The sequence below is a fragment of the Panthera uncia genome (genome assembly GCF_023721935.1).
Source record: "Panthera uncia isolate 11264 chromosome C1 unlocalized genomic scaffold, Puncia_PCG_1.0 HiC_scaffold_3, whole genome shotgun sequence".
NCBI lineage: Eukaryota > Metazoa > Chordata > Mammalia > Carnivora > Felidae > Panthera > Panthera uncia.
The window spans coordinates 66,941,774-66,959,022 of NW_026057584.1; the positions used below are offsets into that span (position 1 = coordinate 66,941,774).

General features: G+C 36.1%; 1 protein-coding gene across 8 annotated transcripts in view; it reads left to right on the top strand.

Moving 5' to 3' along the window:
- Nucleotides 1-17,249, top strand: part of COBLL1 (cordon-bleu WH2 repeat protein like 1) — a 168,649-nt gene that overhangs the window by 99,573 nt on the left and 51,827 nt on the right. For 7 of the 8 annotated variants that reach the window (XM_049615570.1, XM_049615572.1, XM_049615567.1 and 4 more), the window contains one exon: nucleotides 3,846-4,034. In XM_049615570.1, coding sequence (XP_049471527.1) covers nucleotides 3,846-4,034 — 189 coding nt within the window. Of the gene's footprint in view, nucleotides 1-3,845; nucleotides 4,035-11,523; nucleotides 11,565-17,249 lie in introns of those variants that run through there. The other variant, XM_049615573.1, reaches the window with a different exon arrangement.

The following is a 17,249-nucleotide window of genomic DNA, read 5'->3' on the forward strand; positions in this document are numbered from 1 at the left end:
TCCCTTCCTTGGTGGTAAGAAGTTTTCCTTCCCAGTTATATGCATAGGGGCCTCCTCTTTTGTGGGAAATATTCATTGAATTCATTCATTCAGTAAATATGAGTGCCTGCTATGTGGCAGGCATTGTTCCAGAGATACTATGTATTTGCAAATATGTGTGACACAAGGCAGTGGAGACTAGTCCCTATTGTCATGGGAGTAATTACTCTTTAATAGAAGGAGACATGAAAAAATAATATGTTAGTTGTTGATAAGCCCTATGGCAAAAATAAAGCAGAGAAATAGAGGTACTGTCTTAAAAAGTTAGAAGCAGACCCTGTGAGAATCTTGAGTCAGGATTGTTACAGGTGTTTAAAAAAAAAAAAAAAAAAAAAAAAAAAAGGATTGTTCTAGGTGTGTTCCAGAAAAGGGCAAGAGTCACAGTATTGGAGTGCCATAAGGACAGGAAGAGGAAATTAGAGAGACCAGAGGTAAGGAAGGACAAATTATAGGACTCTAGATCTTATTCTGGGTGAAGTCAGAAGTCATTGGAGAGGATGAGAGGAAGTGTGGTGATCTTACAACTTAAAAGGATCACTCCAGCAGCTGTGTTGAAAAGAATGTGAAGGGCCAACGGTGGGATCACCGAGACTACCTAGCGACTTGATCAGAGGTGTTGGGTGAACAGGGTTGCTGATGGAATCCAGGTCTATCATATAGAAGTGGCAGACATTGTTGATGGATTGGATTGCAGCTATGTGTGTGAGGGGATTTTTTGGCTCAAGCAATTGGGAGAATTATGATTTACAGAGATAAGGAGACTTGGAGAGAAAAAGATTTGGTTTAGAGGAGCTGGAGAGAAGAATCGGAAGTTAAATTAAGTTGGAGATTCCAGTTAGTCATCTGAGTCCAGATGTCAAGTAGGCGTTAGATTTACAAATCTGGAGTTGAAGGGAGAGATCCAAACTGAATATTTGGCGTTTAAGATTTTTTTCATACAGATTTTGCGAAATTCTTGTTATATGTATTATAACAATTTTTAAGATTCGTTTTTGTTGCTGGTATAAAAGTTTTTTTTTCATTATACTTTCTGACTACTTTTGCATTTGTTTATATAGGCTATTGACTTTAGCATGTTCATGTTATACTGAGCTGGTTTACTGAATTCTTTTTTTCTTTTAAGTTTATTTATTTTGAGAGAGAGAGAGAGAAAATGAGAATGAATGAGAATCTGCTAACAGCATGGAGCCCAGTGCGGGGCTTGATCCCACGAACCCTAACTAAGATCATGACCAGAGCTACAATCAAAAGTCCAACACTTAACCAATTGAGCTACCTAGGCATCCCCTGAATTCACTTATTTATCAAAGTATTTAAAAATTGATTTACTGATTTCTCATCTCCTTTGACTTTTCTGTGGATTTTTACCAAACTATCCAATTCTGTGAAAGTACCAGTTTCTTTCATGGTTCCATTTGCTTTCCTGTGCCTGAAATGTAAATTACTTCATGTCCCTCCACCCCCACCCTGGTAGTTTCTATGCATTCCCCTAAACTTATGTTTCCTATCTGTAAAACACTTCTGAGTTCCTAGGAAAGTTTCTCTTCCCATGAGCTTCAGCTGTATCATTTGTATACCTACATGAGAGTAGTCATCAAACTTTGTCATGATTTTGTGTGTATTAATTGGTCCTTTTGGGGTTTGAACTCTTTAGGAGTAGGAATTGGGCCCTATCATCTTTACATCCCCAGTGCTTAGCTGAATCAGCTACATAATTGTCTCTTACAGGACAGTTGTAGGTTGAACACATATGAGTAGTCAATTCTGCATATTAACAATGTTTTGAAATTGGGTAAAATTTTTCTTATATAGATTTTATAAATGTGTTATGTATATTGTAACACTTTTAAAAATTCATTCTTGTCACTACTGTAAAAGAAATATTTTCTCAGGTACAATATATCTCCACAATTATACTCTTAAAAATTGGATGCCTATTATTTTGGAAAATTAATGTACAGTGTAGGAAATTTCTGCTTTTCATGATGTCAAATGCATAAAGGTGGTTGGGTGTCTGAGACTTTAAATTTTGAAAATACTAAATGGCTGGATGTTACATATTTACTTATAAAGAAGCCCTTTCTCTTGTTTGGTTTTTACTTTGTGTGGGAAATGGGGAGAGGGAGAAATTAAAATTTATATTTTTCTGAATGGAAAGCAGTAGTAATTCTTCCAAAAGCAATTAAAGACCACATTTTCAAAAGTTTTAATTTGTAGTACTTAAAAATAAGTATGTCATTATTTGTAGTTACTTTCTTTTTATGCTTTTTCAACCCATCAAATCATTGAATTGGCCCATGTGAATGTTTTCAGCATGTCTGCTACCTATTTCTGTTATAAATAGGTTATAAGAGGTTGCCCTAGTGACACTGAAACATATTTGCTAGAGTAATTATTTGTAGAATTTTTCACTGAGGCAGAAATGTATTTTATCAAATAACCAATCACAGTTCATTGTTCATTGCTAAGTGCAGTGAGTAAAATAGCATGCTTCTTTCCTCCAGAGAGTTATAAACGTAGGCAGAGAGATTAAACTGGTACCCAAGGGGGCAAATGGGAAAAATGTCACATTTATGGAATCTGTTGTATATGCTATATAGAGAGAGACTGTACTTTGAGGGGTTAGGAAAGGGTGGTTTCAGCTAGACTTTGAAGAGTAGGTAGGAGTTATCTGGATAGAGAGGTAGAACACGCTAGGTTGGAAATAAATAGAGTGAAAGGCACATAGGTAAGAGCTGTGATGAGGTATAGGAATGAGATACTGATCTCCATCCTGGGACAGCAAGGATTTTTATACTTTATCTCAAAGAAAATGTTACACTTTTGCTTTACTGTAATAAACATACATTAATTGAACTTAATGAAAGTGAATATCGAATTTATTATCATGTTTCTTTTTATTGCCAATTAATGTAGTCATGTTGTTGAAAACAAAAGAGAGCACCAATTAAAAAAAAGCATAAAAGGGAGCACCTGGGTAGCTCAGTCAGTTAAGTGTCAGACTTCAGTGCAGGTCATGATCTCAAGGTTTGTGAGTTTGAACCCCGCATGGGGCTCTCTGCTGACAGCTAGGAGCCTAGACCCTGCTTCAGATTGTGTTCTGTCTCTCTGCCTCTCCCTGTCTCTGTCTCTCTCTCTCTGTCTGTCTCTCAAAAATAAACAGTAAACTTTTTTTTAAATTTTTTAAAAATGTTTATTTATTTTTGAGAGAGAGAGAGAGACAGAGTGCGAGCAGGGAAGGAGCAGAGAGAGGGAGACACAGAATCTGAAGCAGGCTCCAGGCTCTGAGCTCCAGGCTCAGCACAGAGCCCGATGCTGGACCGGAACCCACAAACCAGGAGATCGTGACCTGAGCTGAAGTTGGACACTCAACCAACTGAACCCCCCAGCGCCCAACAATAAACATTTTTTTTTAAGACAAAGAAAAATCCTTAATTCCATCATGTCTAATAAACAGTTAACATTTTGGTGCTTGTTTCTTCTACATGTGAAAAACATGTACACACACATTTTGTGTTTTTGTTAAATTAGATCATATTAGAAAGTTACTAAAATAGATATATTTAGGGTTGTCTGGGTGGCTCAGTCAGTAAGCATTTGACTCTTGATTTGGGCTCAGGTCATGGTCTTGTGGTTCGTGAGTTCCAGCCCCGCATCAGGCTCTGCGCTGATGGTGTGGAGCCTGTTTGGGATTACCTCTCCCTCCCTCTCTGTCCCTCCCCTGCTTGTTTTCTCTGTCTCTCAAAATAAATAAACTTAAAAATAAAATGGATATATTTAATTACTGTGTTTTATTTTTATTTAAGGAGAAAACCAAAAGCCAAGGCACCACTTCCTCCAGCTGAGACCAAATACCTTGATGCCTCTTCAGTTGATGATACTGTAGACTCCTCTGCTTGCATCATGGAACAGAAAGAAAACATGATAGATAAAGACATTGAACTCTCAGTGGTGCTACCTGGAGATATTATCAAATCCACTACTGTTCATGGCAGGTACGATGGAGCAAATGAAAGCAGGAGTTCCCTTTCTTCTTCTGTTGTTGATACCTTCTGTTTTATATGTACTTCTTGATTTTTTTCTTTGACAGAATACTTCATTCATCACCCTATTTAGTTATCTATTAAAAATATGCTAAAAGGTGATAATTTTTTTCCTAATAATATTTTAGTATCAATGTTATGAATTCCACAACCCCCGTCAAGTGACTCTTGAAACTTAGAACTGTTTTTTTATTACTAATTTAATAAGTTTTCTTTAAAAAAAAAAGTTTTTCCCTGAGGAACAATCATTGGTTATATTGATTTTATAAGTTCAACTTACAAAGCAAGCCAATGACCTATAAGGAAATTCTTTCCCTTTCTCTCCAAATTATTGCTTCCTTTTAAAGCTGCTTCTCTGAATCTGATTTTGCAGAGGTTACTAACTACTCTTAAAATGTCATACTCTCTTATTTATCAAAACAGATAAATCTGACTGTAAAATTGTAGGATTTTTTTAGTTCTTTGATTTCATCAATTTACTAAAAATGTGGATAAGTTTAATAGGAATGTAAAATTAAACTTTAACCCAGCAAGAAGTGAAAATGTGATTTAGGAGACTGATACTTTTAATACCTGCATAAAAATTGGAAAAATGGAATAAAGCCAAGTGTAATTTTCCATTTCATTTTGAAGTGGAAAGTTACATGAACCGTATACTTGGTCTTGTTCCACCTTTCACCTTCAACTGCCCGTTTGTTATCAGGAGTCCTGTTTTAGAAATCTAAGCTGTTTTGACCTTTGTATAGAGAAAGAGTGAGAGAGAGAAAAAAATGTGTGTGTGTGTGTGTGTGTGTGTGTGTGTGTGTGTGTGTGTGTATAGAACAAAAGAATAAGTAAGCAACCTATAGGTTGTTGCATCCTTACAGTGTGGTTTTGTCTAGAAGAAACTCATTCAAGATAACCTTAATCTTCAGATTTACCATCAAGTTTATGTGTAACTTCACAAATTACTAGAATTATGTGAAAGTAGAAAAGTTCAGCATTAGCAAACCATACATAATACTGTGTATTAAATTCGCATTAAGTTTAAGTAAGTTGCAGTTTGCCATTTATTTTGTATTGAAAGTGGTTTTGGAGATCCCACAATGAATCCTGTTTAGGAGTTTGAGACCCTGTGATTGTCCTTGGGCCTCTAGCTCAGATGCAGGTAATCACTTGGGTTGTGCTTCTTTTGAGTAAGGAAGGCATCTTGTAAGTTAGAGACCATGACTATCATCTTCAGTTCTTTTTTTTTTTTTTAATTTTTTTTAATGTTTATTTATTTTTGAGACAGAGAGAGACAGAGCATGAACGGGGGAGGGTCAGAGAGAGAGGGAGACACAGAATCTGAAACAGGCTCCAGGCTCTGGGCTGTCAGCACAGAGCCCGACGCGGGGCTCGAACTCACAGACCGTGAGATCATGACCTGAGCCGAAGTCGGACGCTTTAACCGACCAAGCCACCCAGGCGCCCCTCATCTTCAGTTCTTGACACCCTGGTTTTAAAATAATAATAATAATGGATGTGGCTAGGGCCAATGAAGACAGTTCCTTTTATTTTTCCTGAAGTCAAAGTAATTTTTTTAAAAGTCCGTATTTTTCCTAATTCTTCACTGATACTGACAGGTAACAATGGTTTCATCACCAGTACTCCTCAAAATTTCTTCTTGGTCCTTCCAGTCATGCATTTATATTGCCTTCTTCTCTACTCTCAGCTTTCTGAGTTCTTTGGGCTTTTTTTTTTTTTTTTTAACCTCAATGACTTTAGCATTAGCATCATGGTTTTCCTATGTCCTGTCACCCATCATAATTATTTTAGAATTTTTATATGTTTTCTGAGATAACTTTTATGTTTCCTTAACTCTGGGAAACTAACATCCATAGTCTACTTTCTTTATCTACCAAGAGAGTAGGATCTCATCACTTTTTATTTTTAAATGCTTATTTATTTTTAAGAGAGAGAGAGAGAGAGAAAAAGAGAGAAAGAGAGACTGTCAAGCAGACTCTGCACTGTCAGCACAGAGTCCACTGTGGGGCTCAAATTAATGTACCATGAGATCATGACCTGAGCCAAAATCAAGAGTTGGACATTTAACTAACTGAGTCACCCTGGCACCCCTGAATTTCATTACTTTGAAGCTGGTCATTACTGAGATCTTAGGGTTCCCTCTTTGACACAACCTTTTTGACAGTGTGGCTTATATACTTTCTGTTTTTTCATTGGATTTGTTCTTCATCCTTTTTATGAAGGCTAATTTATGACTTTTCTGCAAGTTGATGCATTTTTCTTCATATTTATCTTGGATTCTGCACCAATCATTTCTACTACATTTGTACTTAAAAGGATCCTAGATTTTCTTCACCCTTTTGACCTTCCACAATGTTTGCTTCTTAGGTCCCTAAACCTGAGTAATTTTCCATTAGTTACCGTTTTGTTTCTGGGTCACCAATTGTTGGAATGCCTCAGTTTTCTTATCTATAAAAATGCTTGATAACTCCGTTGTTAGGATTAAATGAAATGGTGTCAGTGCCTGGCACATGTGGAGTCCTCCATTTTCTATTGAGAATTGCTTTCCTTCATCCTGGGCTCTCTCCACTTACCTCTCACCCTCAAATGCATCTGACTAAAACACCCCTCTCTTTATGGCACTATTTTTGATAAAAGAACACAGGTACAACAATTCAATATCAAATTAAGGAAGTCCAAACTACCAAGTCTGAAGATTGGGACACCTTATTTCTTCTTCTCCACAATTAGGTACGATTTTCCTTCCCTGTTCCCCTTTGAATATCTTAAGCTTCAGCTGCATGACTCTTTTGTTCTACAGATACTCTACTTTTCCACCTCCACACCTTTTTGAATGTTTTTTCATCTGGAGTACCTTACCACCCACATTTTCTCCGTTTGGCTTGTAGCTCAAGTAACACCTTTATTTATGAAGGCTCCCTAATCTTCCCAGAATGAACTGTTACCTCTACCTTCCAAACTCTTCTGACACTTTATTACCATTGATGGTTATCCTATATCCTTCTATGCTATAATCATAGCATAGTTAATCAATCCATAGTTACTTTCCTAGGATTTTTTAAATAAAGATAATTTCTCCACATAGAGAACAAGGAAGGTGTGTCCCAAATACTGATTGCTGTTTAAAATTTGTTTAGGGCTGAAAAACTTTCCTATAAGCAGAATTTGTTTCATACCAGTGTTTTCATCAGACATTTTGATTCAGGGACTTTGTTCCTAATAGTTTTATCATTCAGGAATGACTCAAGTTATAGGTGCAGTGACTAATTTTTTAATATTAAGTGTTTGTGATTAAAAGTGGTGGTGTGATTCTGGATATCTTAGTGATTGTAGATATCTTAAGCTACAATTTGGGATATCTTAAGAGTGTAATTTGGAGTATCTTGAATGTTGCAGCTACCATTGGCCCATGGTCAAAAAACAAAACAGTGTTTAACTGTAACAAAAAAATGTGCAGATAAATGTTAGCTACCTAAAATGAAGACCCATGACATGGACAACTTAAATTTCTTCCTGGTTTTGTTACTATAAATAGAATAAGGAAAGTTTCAACAAAATAATTCAGGAATTTGGTGGAAGATTAAGGAAGAATAATTTTAAATAAGTTTATATACATAATGTTTTCTTAGAAAATCAGAGTTCCATATGTCACTGTGAACAGTCTCTAATAAAACTTTTTGAGACGATATTTTCTTAATTTATCTAAATATTCCTCGTGCATGATATTTATTTTGATAGTATTATCTATCAAATATGCATTTCCTTTGAAGAATAATATCAATATTAGACTGGAATAAATATTTAGAAAACTTATATACTTCATTTAACTTTTTAGATATATATACATATATATTTTCTTTTCCTCAAAATGTCGTCTTGGGGAAGATTTTTAGAAAGTTTCCCTTTGTCTCCTTATACAGCTCATACAGAGATATGCTCAGAATGTTCCATTTGCAGGAATGTGAACACATAGCATTATCTTCAGAAGAATGCCCTTATTTGTACATTGATTTTTCACCAAAGAGCTTATTCAGATTAGGGAACACAATAAGGTTGGAGGTGGTAATAGACTTTGTGCTCAGGGGGAAACTAAAAACTTGTCCTGAATTAGGTTGGTAACCTTGCACTGGCTTACCAATCTTTTGGTACTGGAGCTTACTAATAATGCCTCTTTAAAGACCAAAAGTCACCCTTCGTCTGCCATCTTGTCTTTGCGGTCCTTTGCTTACCTTGAGGCTACCTGCAGTGCCAGACTGAAAACCCTTGGGCATTTCTGTGCATCCTGTTATGGATGATTAGATTAAAGGGAGGTGAAATTAAAATGTTTATTGTGGTGTGTGTGTGTGTGTGTGTGCGCGCGCGCACATATATATACCCATAAACATGTATGAGTGTGTGTGTGTGCATGTGCACATGCATGCGGGCAGAGTAAACAGCCTTCTTCACCAGACAGAGCAGCTCTGTGCTTTATTAAAAGTAAGCATTAAAGGGCGCCTGGGTGGCGCAGTCGGTTAAGCGTCCGACTTCAGCCAGGTCACGATCTCGCGGTCCGTGAGTTCGAGCCCCGCGTCAGGTTCTGGGCTGATGGCTCGGAGCCTGGAGCCTGTTTCCGATTCTGTGTCTCCCTCTCTCTCTGCCCCTCCCCCGTTCATGCTCTGTCTCTCTCTGTCCCAAAAATAAATAAAAAACGTTGAAAAAAAAAAAAAAAAAAAAGTAAGCATTAAAGGACACTGCTGTTAGGGACAAGATGCCCAGGGCCTGCCCTCCTCAGAAAATGCTACACTATGCAACAGCACAAGTAGTGGTGTCTACATGTACTTGGGAAAGTTAATTTTTAATGAAAATGAGTTTATGGGCTAAACTGCTGTAGACACTACAGAGAATAAGGAAATATGTGAGTATGTTTGCATATCACTCCAGGTCCTTACCTTATAGTCAGGTGTCTGCCTAGGATGTAATTATTCCTCATGAAGTGTTTGTTCCTTTTTTCTCTATTCTCTTTCTCTGGGACACTTTAAAAACAGTTTTCATTTGGGAGATTTGGTAAAAGATTGACATCAATCCTCTTTTTCAGCCTGTGGAGAGAGCATTGTATGGCTAGACTAGCACAGTCTCTCTTCTTCAAAAGAGAATCAACACCATTTATAAAAAAGATATTGCTTTCTTTTATGCTCCTACCATAAATAGAAATTTGTTTTGATTTGAGCAAATCTGAGAATGCCATAAATGAAAACACAAATAAAGAAAGCATAGAACTTGAAGTTAGAAATCCTGGGCCCTATAGTTGATTCTGTAACTTGCTATGTAACCTCCAGCAAGTTGCCTCATCTCTCTGGCCTTTGCCTATAAAATGACCCAGCGACATGTTGCACATGATTTGTGACCTAATTTGCCTGTCCAGCAGCACCAGTTTATAGCAGAGTTGAGAGTAAGCCCCGCAGCTTTGACGGGCACTAGTTGGGTCAGAGAACTAGCTCAGAAACAGTTGACATGGACTACAGTGCCACCTATTGGAAAAAGTAGACTATGAAAAATGACAAGATAATAACTGCATTAATGTGGGTCAATTTTGTTTAAAAAAAAAATCAGTAATACAACACTATGGATCTCAGAAGAGTTTCAAAATTTCATATCACATTTACATTTATTGAAAAGTGTAAAATAATGACAAATGTATAGTATATATATAATAGGCAAATAGATTTCAAAACCACACTGCTGAAAATCTATTCCAAGGCACAAATCATGTTGAACTCTAAGAATGCTTAAATTTTAGTGTAGATACTTATTCAATTGTGGATGCTTAAAATAAAAGTTGGAATTTTAAATTATTTAAGTAGAACAGCACTTTTTGAGTTTTTATTGGTGAGACTGAAGAATCCTGTAATCTGGGCTCCAATATTGCCCTCCACAGCTCTGAGCCAGGGAGTGCATAAGCCTCTACTGGTTGATTGCTGTCCTGGTTGGAAAAAGGTGACAGAATACTCACAAATGTTCTCTGAGTTAATTCCTAGGGGAGCTACTCTCCTCTCTTTACTTTCTGGGCATCTACACCTTATAACAATGACTCTTGTTAATTTTCTTTTTGATTTTTTATGACTACAAATGCAATAGTTGGACACTATAAAGTAGGAAAATGCAGATAAGCTAAAAAAATTAAAACATCATGTCATTATTAAACAGGCAGTTTACGTATATTAACATTATAGTATATAACCTTTTATTCATACATAGACACACACAAATGTATACATTACCTATATAGGCACTTCTTTTGTTTTTTCCCCAATATGGCAATATGGTATCATATTGCAGATGCTATCTTATTATCCTACCTTTAAGTTAATGATTTCTCACTTTTGTGTCATAAAATTTTATCTTTTGTCCATATTTGCATCGCCCCAATTGCAATGAGATATATTTATAGTACTTCATTTTTTTTTAAATCAGGGGTGTGTGTATGTGTTTAATAGATATGTTATTAAATCGCAGTTTTTATGAAGGTAATTATGATTAGTTCTGAATGTAACATCCAAGGTAAATGACCAAGTAGAGTTTAGCCTAAAGTAGTGAATTTCAAAAATTTTTTATCTGTTTTTTTTAATCATTTGATGTAAGAACTTTTGTCAGTTTAATACTAATCTAATCTAAGGTTTTATTGTCTTAAAATCTTAATTCTGTGTTACTTTCTTCTAAATGTTTCCTATAGCCTAATTCAGTAAGCATTCTCAACTTTGAGATTAGGTTTATTTGTTTTATGTACCTCATCTACTCCATTTCATGCACATAGGAATAGAGATCATTACTTCATTCCTGAATTCATTATTGAGCTAGGTGGGTTAGCATAAGAGAAACAAACATTAGTAATAACAAAGAGTGTTCTAAAAATTTCCATACTATCATTAATCTAATTGGGTTGTTAGTACACATTTGTAAGGGGAGGCTAGAATCTATTCAACTCAACTCAGTTTTGAGAATGCATTGAAAAATGGTATTAGATAGTAGGGCAGATTTAAAGAATCATAATAAAGGGGCACCTGGGTGGCTCAGTCGGTTTAGCCTCTGACTTCGGCTCAGGTCATGATCTCATGGTTCATGGGCTCGAGCCCCACATCGGGCTCTGTGCTGACAATTCAGAGCTTGGAGCTTGCCTGCTTCAGATTCTGTTTCTCCGTCTCTCTCTGCCCCTCCCCTACTCATGCTCTGTCTCTCTTTCTCTCTCTCAACAATAAATAAACATCAAAAAAAATTTTTTTAATTTAAAGGATCATAATAAGGAAGAATCTTATTCATAGAATTCAACCCCTGTCAGGTACTTTGAAATCTGTCTATTCATAAAAAGTCCTTACATCATGCATCTTCATTTTCTATGACAGTCCCTGTTTGTACCTATTATCCCAGATTAATTACTAATAGTGCCCCCTTTTGCTCTCAGGTGTCTCAGATTGGATGATAAATTACATAGCCACCCTATTGGTAAGTGACTTTGTTTAAACACTTCCAGGGGTTGGAAATTCACTGAGGAAGTTATTGGACATCTTGCTGATCTGAGAGCTCTTTGTTGAATCATGACTCTCATTTTTGATATCCAGTTGTACTTTGAAACACAAAAATGGAGGTCTCGTCTTAGCTAGCAGGTGGCAAAACTAGGACAAGATTACCTCTAATGGGTGTCATGAATGCAGAAAGAGTCACCATAGTATTTAGGGGGTGATGTAGTGATGTCATCATTCTTTGAAGTAAAACTACAACAGATGGCAGTTAGCCTGTTCCACACCATCCACCCCACCTTGAATCCTGATTTATGGTTATTGAGAGGCTAAAATGTAGCTCCATTAGGACTCAGGAAATTCTAATTTTGACTGCACCTTCATTCTGTATATGTTCTTCATAATCTGGTCATGTAACTTTTCTAACTTCAGCTTTTTCATTCATGAAGTAAGAGTAGCTTTTGTGGTGGTTATGAGCTCAAATGAGATAATAGATATAAAATTCATACAAGGGGTTTTTTATTTCTAAAGGAAGTAGGGAATTTCATAGGGATTTCTCCATTTTAAAGAAGAAATAAGAGTTTTTAGAGAGTCTTAAAAAATATCTGCCCTCCAGAAAATTACTTTACAAGAGAAAAAAACTTATAAATGGTAATACACAGTAGACTCTTAAATAATATAATAAACCCAAATTCCAAGTGATAGGGGGGTATAGAGGAGGATGATACTATTTCTTATTTGGTTGAGAAAATGATGACCAAGGTCAGCTAGTCCTTTTCTACTTTTAATCATTTGGCTCAGGTTTCAGGTGGCCTGTTGGCACGTGCTCCTGCTTTAGCAAACATGGACACAAGTCTTTTCCTGTGGTGATTCTAGGGTAGAAATGTTAGCCAATTGCTGTTTGGTACATCAACTTGGGATAGCTATCCTCAAAACAAAATTGTTGTTTTGCTAGAAGTAATTTGACTTCTAGGTGGATAACTCTAAACTATACTCAAGAGATGAGTTCTGTTTTCTGTGGTGCAGTTCGGGACTAGATATTCCCCAAAGTAGCCCCATTGCATGCAGAGCCTGCTTAAAAGTTAATGTCCTACTTTTATAGTGTTAAGGCTCCTCTTTGATAGAGTTAAGACAGTAATTCTCACGCTTAAAATTGGCTAGGTTAGGACCATGTCTTCTATGTTTTTAGTGCTAAATGCTGAGGCTTCAGTGAAATATAAGAAGCATTTGAACAGGTTTGAGGTTATTTTTGGAAACGGTCTTAACCCAACCTAATGCCATAATCTCACCTCTGTGTAAAGATGTCTTGACTTTAGATACAACAAGGTTACTAGTCAAGTTTGTTAGTTAAGAAAAAAATCCAGCTTTCATACCTCTGTGTATGTGTTTTTAAAGCATATGAATCTCATTTCAACAACTTTGCCTTTTCATACATCTCATATTGTGCAGAGAACTCAGTTGTATATTGTCTAATGTGTTTGAGATACCAGAATTCCCTAAGAGATAAATAATCACAGTTCCTATAAATTCCTCATTCAGTGACACTGACCTCACTGTGTACTGATACTGTATTAGGTACTGGGAATAAACATTGCTAAGAGAGGGTCTTGCAAGAAAGGAGTGCATATCTAGGTATAAGTGGAACCCACATAACATCTTGAGCCCATCCTCCTCCTTCAGATCAAGATAAGATTGGCCTGAACCCTTGTCCTAGATCTTGTGGAAAGTTCAATCCCCTTCATAATATTATTATAGATTCCCAAGGGTTAATGTTCTTGGAGCCTTCTCCCCTGGCTCTGACTATATATCTTATTTTTGGATTCTTTTTTTTTTTTTTTTTCCTACCTTTTGAAATTTCCTTTCTTTTCTTGATTTAACATGTTCCTGGAAACTACCAGGACCTTAATGTATCATAGAGCAAATCATTTAAATTAGCAATTTAGGCCTCCTGTTGGGTCCTTTTAGCAACCCTCCCGTGTTCTAGTGTTATTGCAATACTGGCCTCTTTCTACTGCTTAACTCGTTTTTCTGTCTCTTGTGTCTTCTTACCCTTTTGGTCTGGCATCGGCTTTAATCCTGTCAACACTTTACAAAATATATCTGAAATCTGACTAGTCCAAGCCACCATCTCCCCCTAAATTTTTGCAGTGGCTTTGTAACTGCTTCCCCAGACTATTGTGAATACAACAATCAGCATATAATCCATTTAGATGTAAAGTAGACCTCATCACTCCTCAGAACTCCAGTGGTTTTTTCTCACTTGGTAAAGTCCCAAGTCACTCTGATTTCAGTCTACCTTGTTCACCCCAGCACACTGCTTTCTGTTTTTCCTTAAACTTGTGGAGCACACTATTGCCCCCAGGCCTTTGCAGCTTGTCTAACTCTGCCTGGAATTTTCTTTCCCCAGATAGCCCATTCCATTCAGGTCTCTGTTCTAATGTCTTTTTTTTTTTTTTTTTTTTTTTTTTCCATTTAGAACATTTCCTAACCTCCTTTGTTATCTTATTTTTCATCATAACATTTATTATTATCTGTTATACTGTATATTCTCATTGTTTCTTTAGCCTCTTTAGATTGCTGGTTTGGAAACTAGCATATGCAGGAGAATTGGCTGCAGTGTTTGTCAAAGCACACACTTCCAGAGTTTCTGATTCACTAATCTGGACTGGGGCTTAAGAATTTGTGTTTCTAACAAGGTCCTAGAAACACTGATGCTGCTGGCCCAGGCATGACACTTTAAGAACCGATGTACCAGAACTACTGTGGCCCATATAGTGGCCACCCACTACCTGTGGTTATTTAAACTGAGTTTAAATGAAAATTTTAGTTTGTTAGCCCACTGTGTCAGTGTATTTCAAGCGCCTACTAGCCGCGTATGGGTGAGTGGTCACTGTATTGGACAGCAGAGATGTAGAAAATTTCCATGTTGGAGAACAGTTGAACAGTACTGATCTAGAACATAAGCTACATGGAGATGGATTTCTTTTCTGTCATCTCCCCTCGCCCAGAGTAATATCCCCATATTTATATATCTGGTCTACGTGGCATTTACTTTAGTGTAAGGCATAAAACGGGTACATAACTTTTTTTTTTTTTTTATCAGATGGCTAGTCTTTTTTCCCAAATACCATTTGTTGAAAATTCAGTTCTTTCCCCCCAAATTTGGAATACCATTATCATATGCAGTCTTAAATTCCCTTCTGCATTTGCATCTGTTATAGAACTTTCTGGTCTGTTGCATTTTTATCCGTCTGGAAATAGGAATATTTTCAAGACAAAATTGGCTCCTGGAATTCTTGAATAAAGAATTGGAATTCTAGAATGAGAGAATAGTGATAAAGAAGTTCTGAGATTTTTAGTTGCCTTTCAAAGACATTTTTATTAGAAAATATTTAGGCAGTGTTCAGTTTAAAAGTCATGACATAGATCTAGTTAGCATGCAGCCTTTTTGCCATGAAATCTGATATAGTGTGCAAAAATTGTAGATGACCAAACTGCGGGAATAGGCCATTATTATAATATTCTTGGCCCATTATGTGCTTCATTTATTAAATTAAAAAACTAATGTCACAGATAAAAATACAATACTTTATTAAGTCATATTAGCAAGGTTAAATACGTGTATATAAAAAGTATTAAATTTTTACCTTTTAAAAATGGAAAATATAGTTTTCCTTAAATGTTTGTATTTTTGTACATAGGAGGATGAAAATGGTGGCACTAATAAATATTTTTATCTTGTTAACTTTTGCATATTTCTGGAAGAGATTCTAAAGAACTTTACATTTAAGAAGTAAAAAAATGTTTAAAGTATAAGCTTCAGTTTTTTGCATTTGTTACATGGCACATTTATATATACAGAGAGAAATATAATCTGAACATATGATCATTTATTCATAGACAGTAGTGGACAGCTCTCCATTTTGGTTGAATGTGAAATTTTGTTTCTCTCCCAGCTTTACTGGAATTATATTGTATTTACCTAGACATTACCTGATCCTTTTTAACTTTATTTACTATCAGGGAAGGGAGATACCGTTTCCAAGTCAAGAATAGGTATGTAGCATTAAATTGGTCTCAAGATAGTAGTATGTTACCAAAAAATAAACTTGAATAATACCATTATGCTAGTCTTCCTGTGGATTAAATTTAATATATCCTACTCATTGCCAAAATTTGGGCAATTATAGACAAATTTATATATGGAATATATATTTATATATTCTATATATATTAGATAGCTCAAGAGGACATAAAATTCCTAAGTTTATTATTGTGGAATCATCTAATAAAGGCCTAGGGAACATATTTTAAGGACTGAAACATATTCCAGAGAACATTTTTTTTTTTTAATTTATGGAGGGACTTAGAGTTTTTATTCATTTTCTTTATATATGTATAGTGGGGTGCTACTTGTATATGGGGAAGGAAAAGGGATGTGAACGATTGGACAATAGCCACAGGAGGTAAGGGTGAGGTAGGGGAATGAACACAGGAGATGGTTTGAGAATCTATGTAAAATGTTTAACCTCAAGACCACACATTGCAGATAACTAACCCTCTTCCAGGAGGAGACTGCCTCTGTGGAAAAACTGAAGGAGAGTGGAGATGAGGTGCATATGAAAACAGATGTACAAAATTTAAAATGTCAAACTGAATGGTGAGACTCCTAGCCTCATTTCCCTGTCAAGTTCTTGAAAGCCAGTACCCAGGTTCATATCTAGTCAAGAAATTGGAGAATGTTTTATTGACATTTATATTTCCCCATGGAAAAAAAAATAACTGGCCACCTAATTACCATCAAATGAAGCCCATCAACCTATACCTAATCCATGAAAATAGGCCTTTACAGAGTGTTTTAGTGCCTCAGTCTTCAATATGAACTAACAGCTTAAGATCATCCAGACATTTGAGGAAATCACATAATACAAAAGATCTTCAGTATTCTTTCCTTGAGGGCTGCTAATTAAGAAAGACTCAGAGACCACATTGTTCTATTGTTGGTGTGAATGGAAACACAATCTGTGTTAACAATTGGAGTCTGTGGTAAGGGAAGCAAAAACTTGGGAGGTGTCTTTGCTGTCAAATTGGATGTGCAGTTTCCTATAGAAGCAGGTTTTATATTACCAGTAATATGTAACACTTAATCACCATTTGAAATTATGCATTTACGTGGTTACTTTCTAATTGTTTCAGCACAAGTGCCCATAACATTTTTCTGTCAAGGGCCAGGTAGGAAATATGTTAGGCTTTGTGGGCCATCTGTTTCTATAACATCAACTCAAATCTGCCTTTGTAACACACAAGCAGCCCTAGATATTATGTAAACAAGTGAGCATTGTTGTGTTCCAATAAAATTTTATTTACAAAAATAGTCTGTGGGCCCACTTTGACCTGCAGACTATAGTTTGCTGACACTTTGTCTAGTCTATTTAGTAGTGTAGATCTGTGAGAGCAGATATACTGTTAACACTTGTATTGTGTCTCCAGGGCCTAGAATATATTAAATATTATTTGAATGAATTAAGAAATCTGTACTATACACTTCTTTAGAATTTTGTGGGCTTCTTCATGTAGATACTCATTGTGCTTTCTAAAGCCCAAAGGGTGGTGGTAGTGGTCCGTCCTTCCTTCCTTCCTTCCTTCCTTCCTTCCTTCCTTCCTTCCTTCC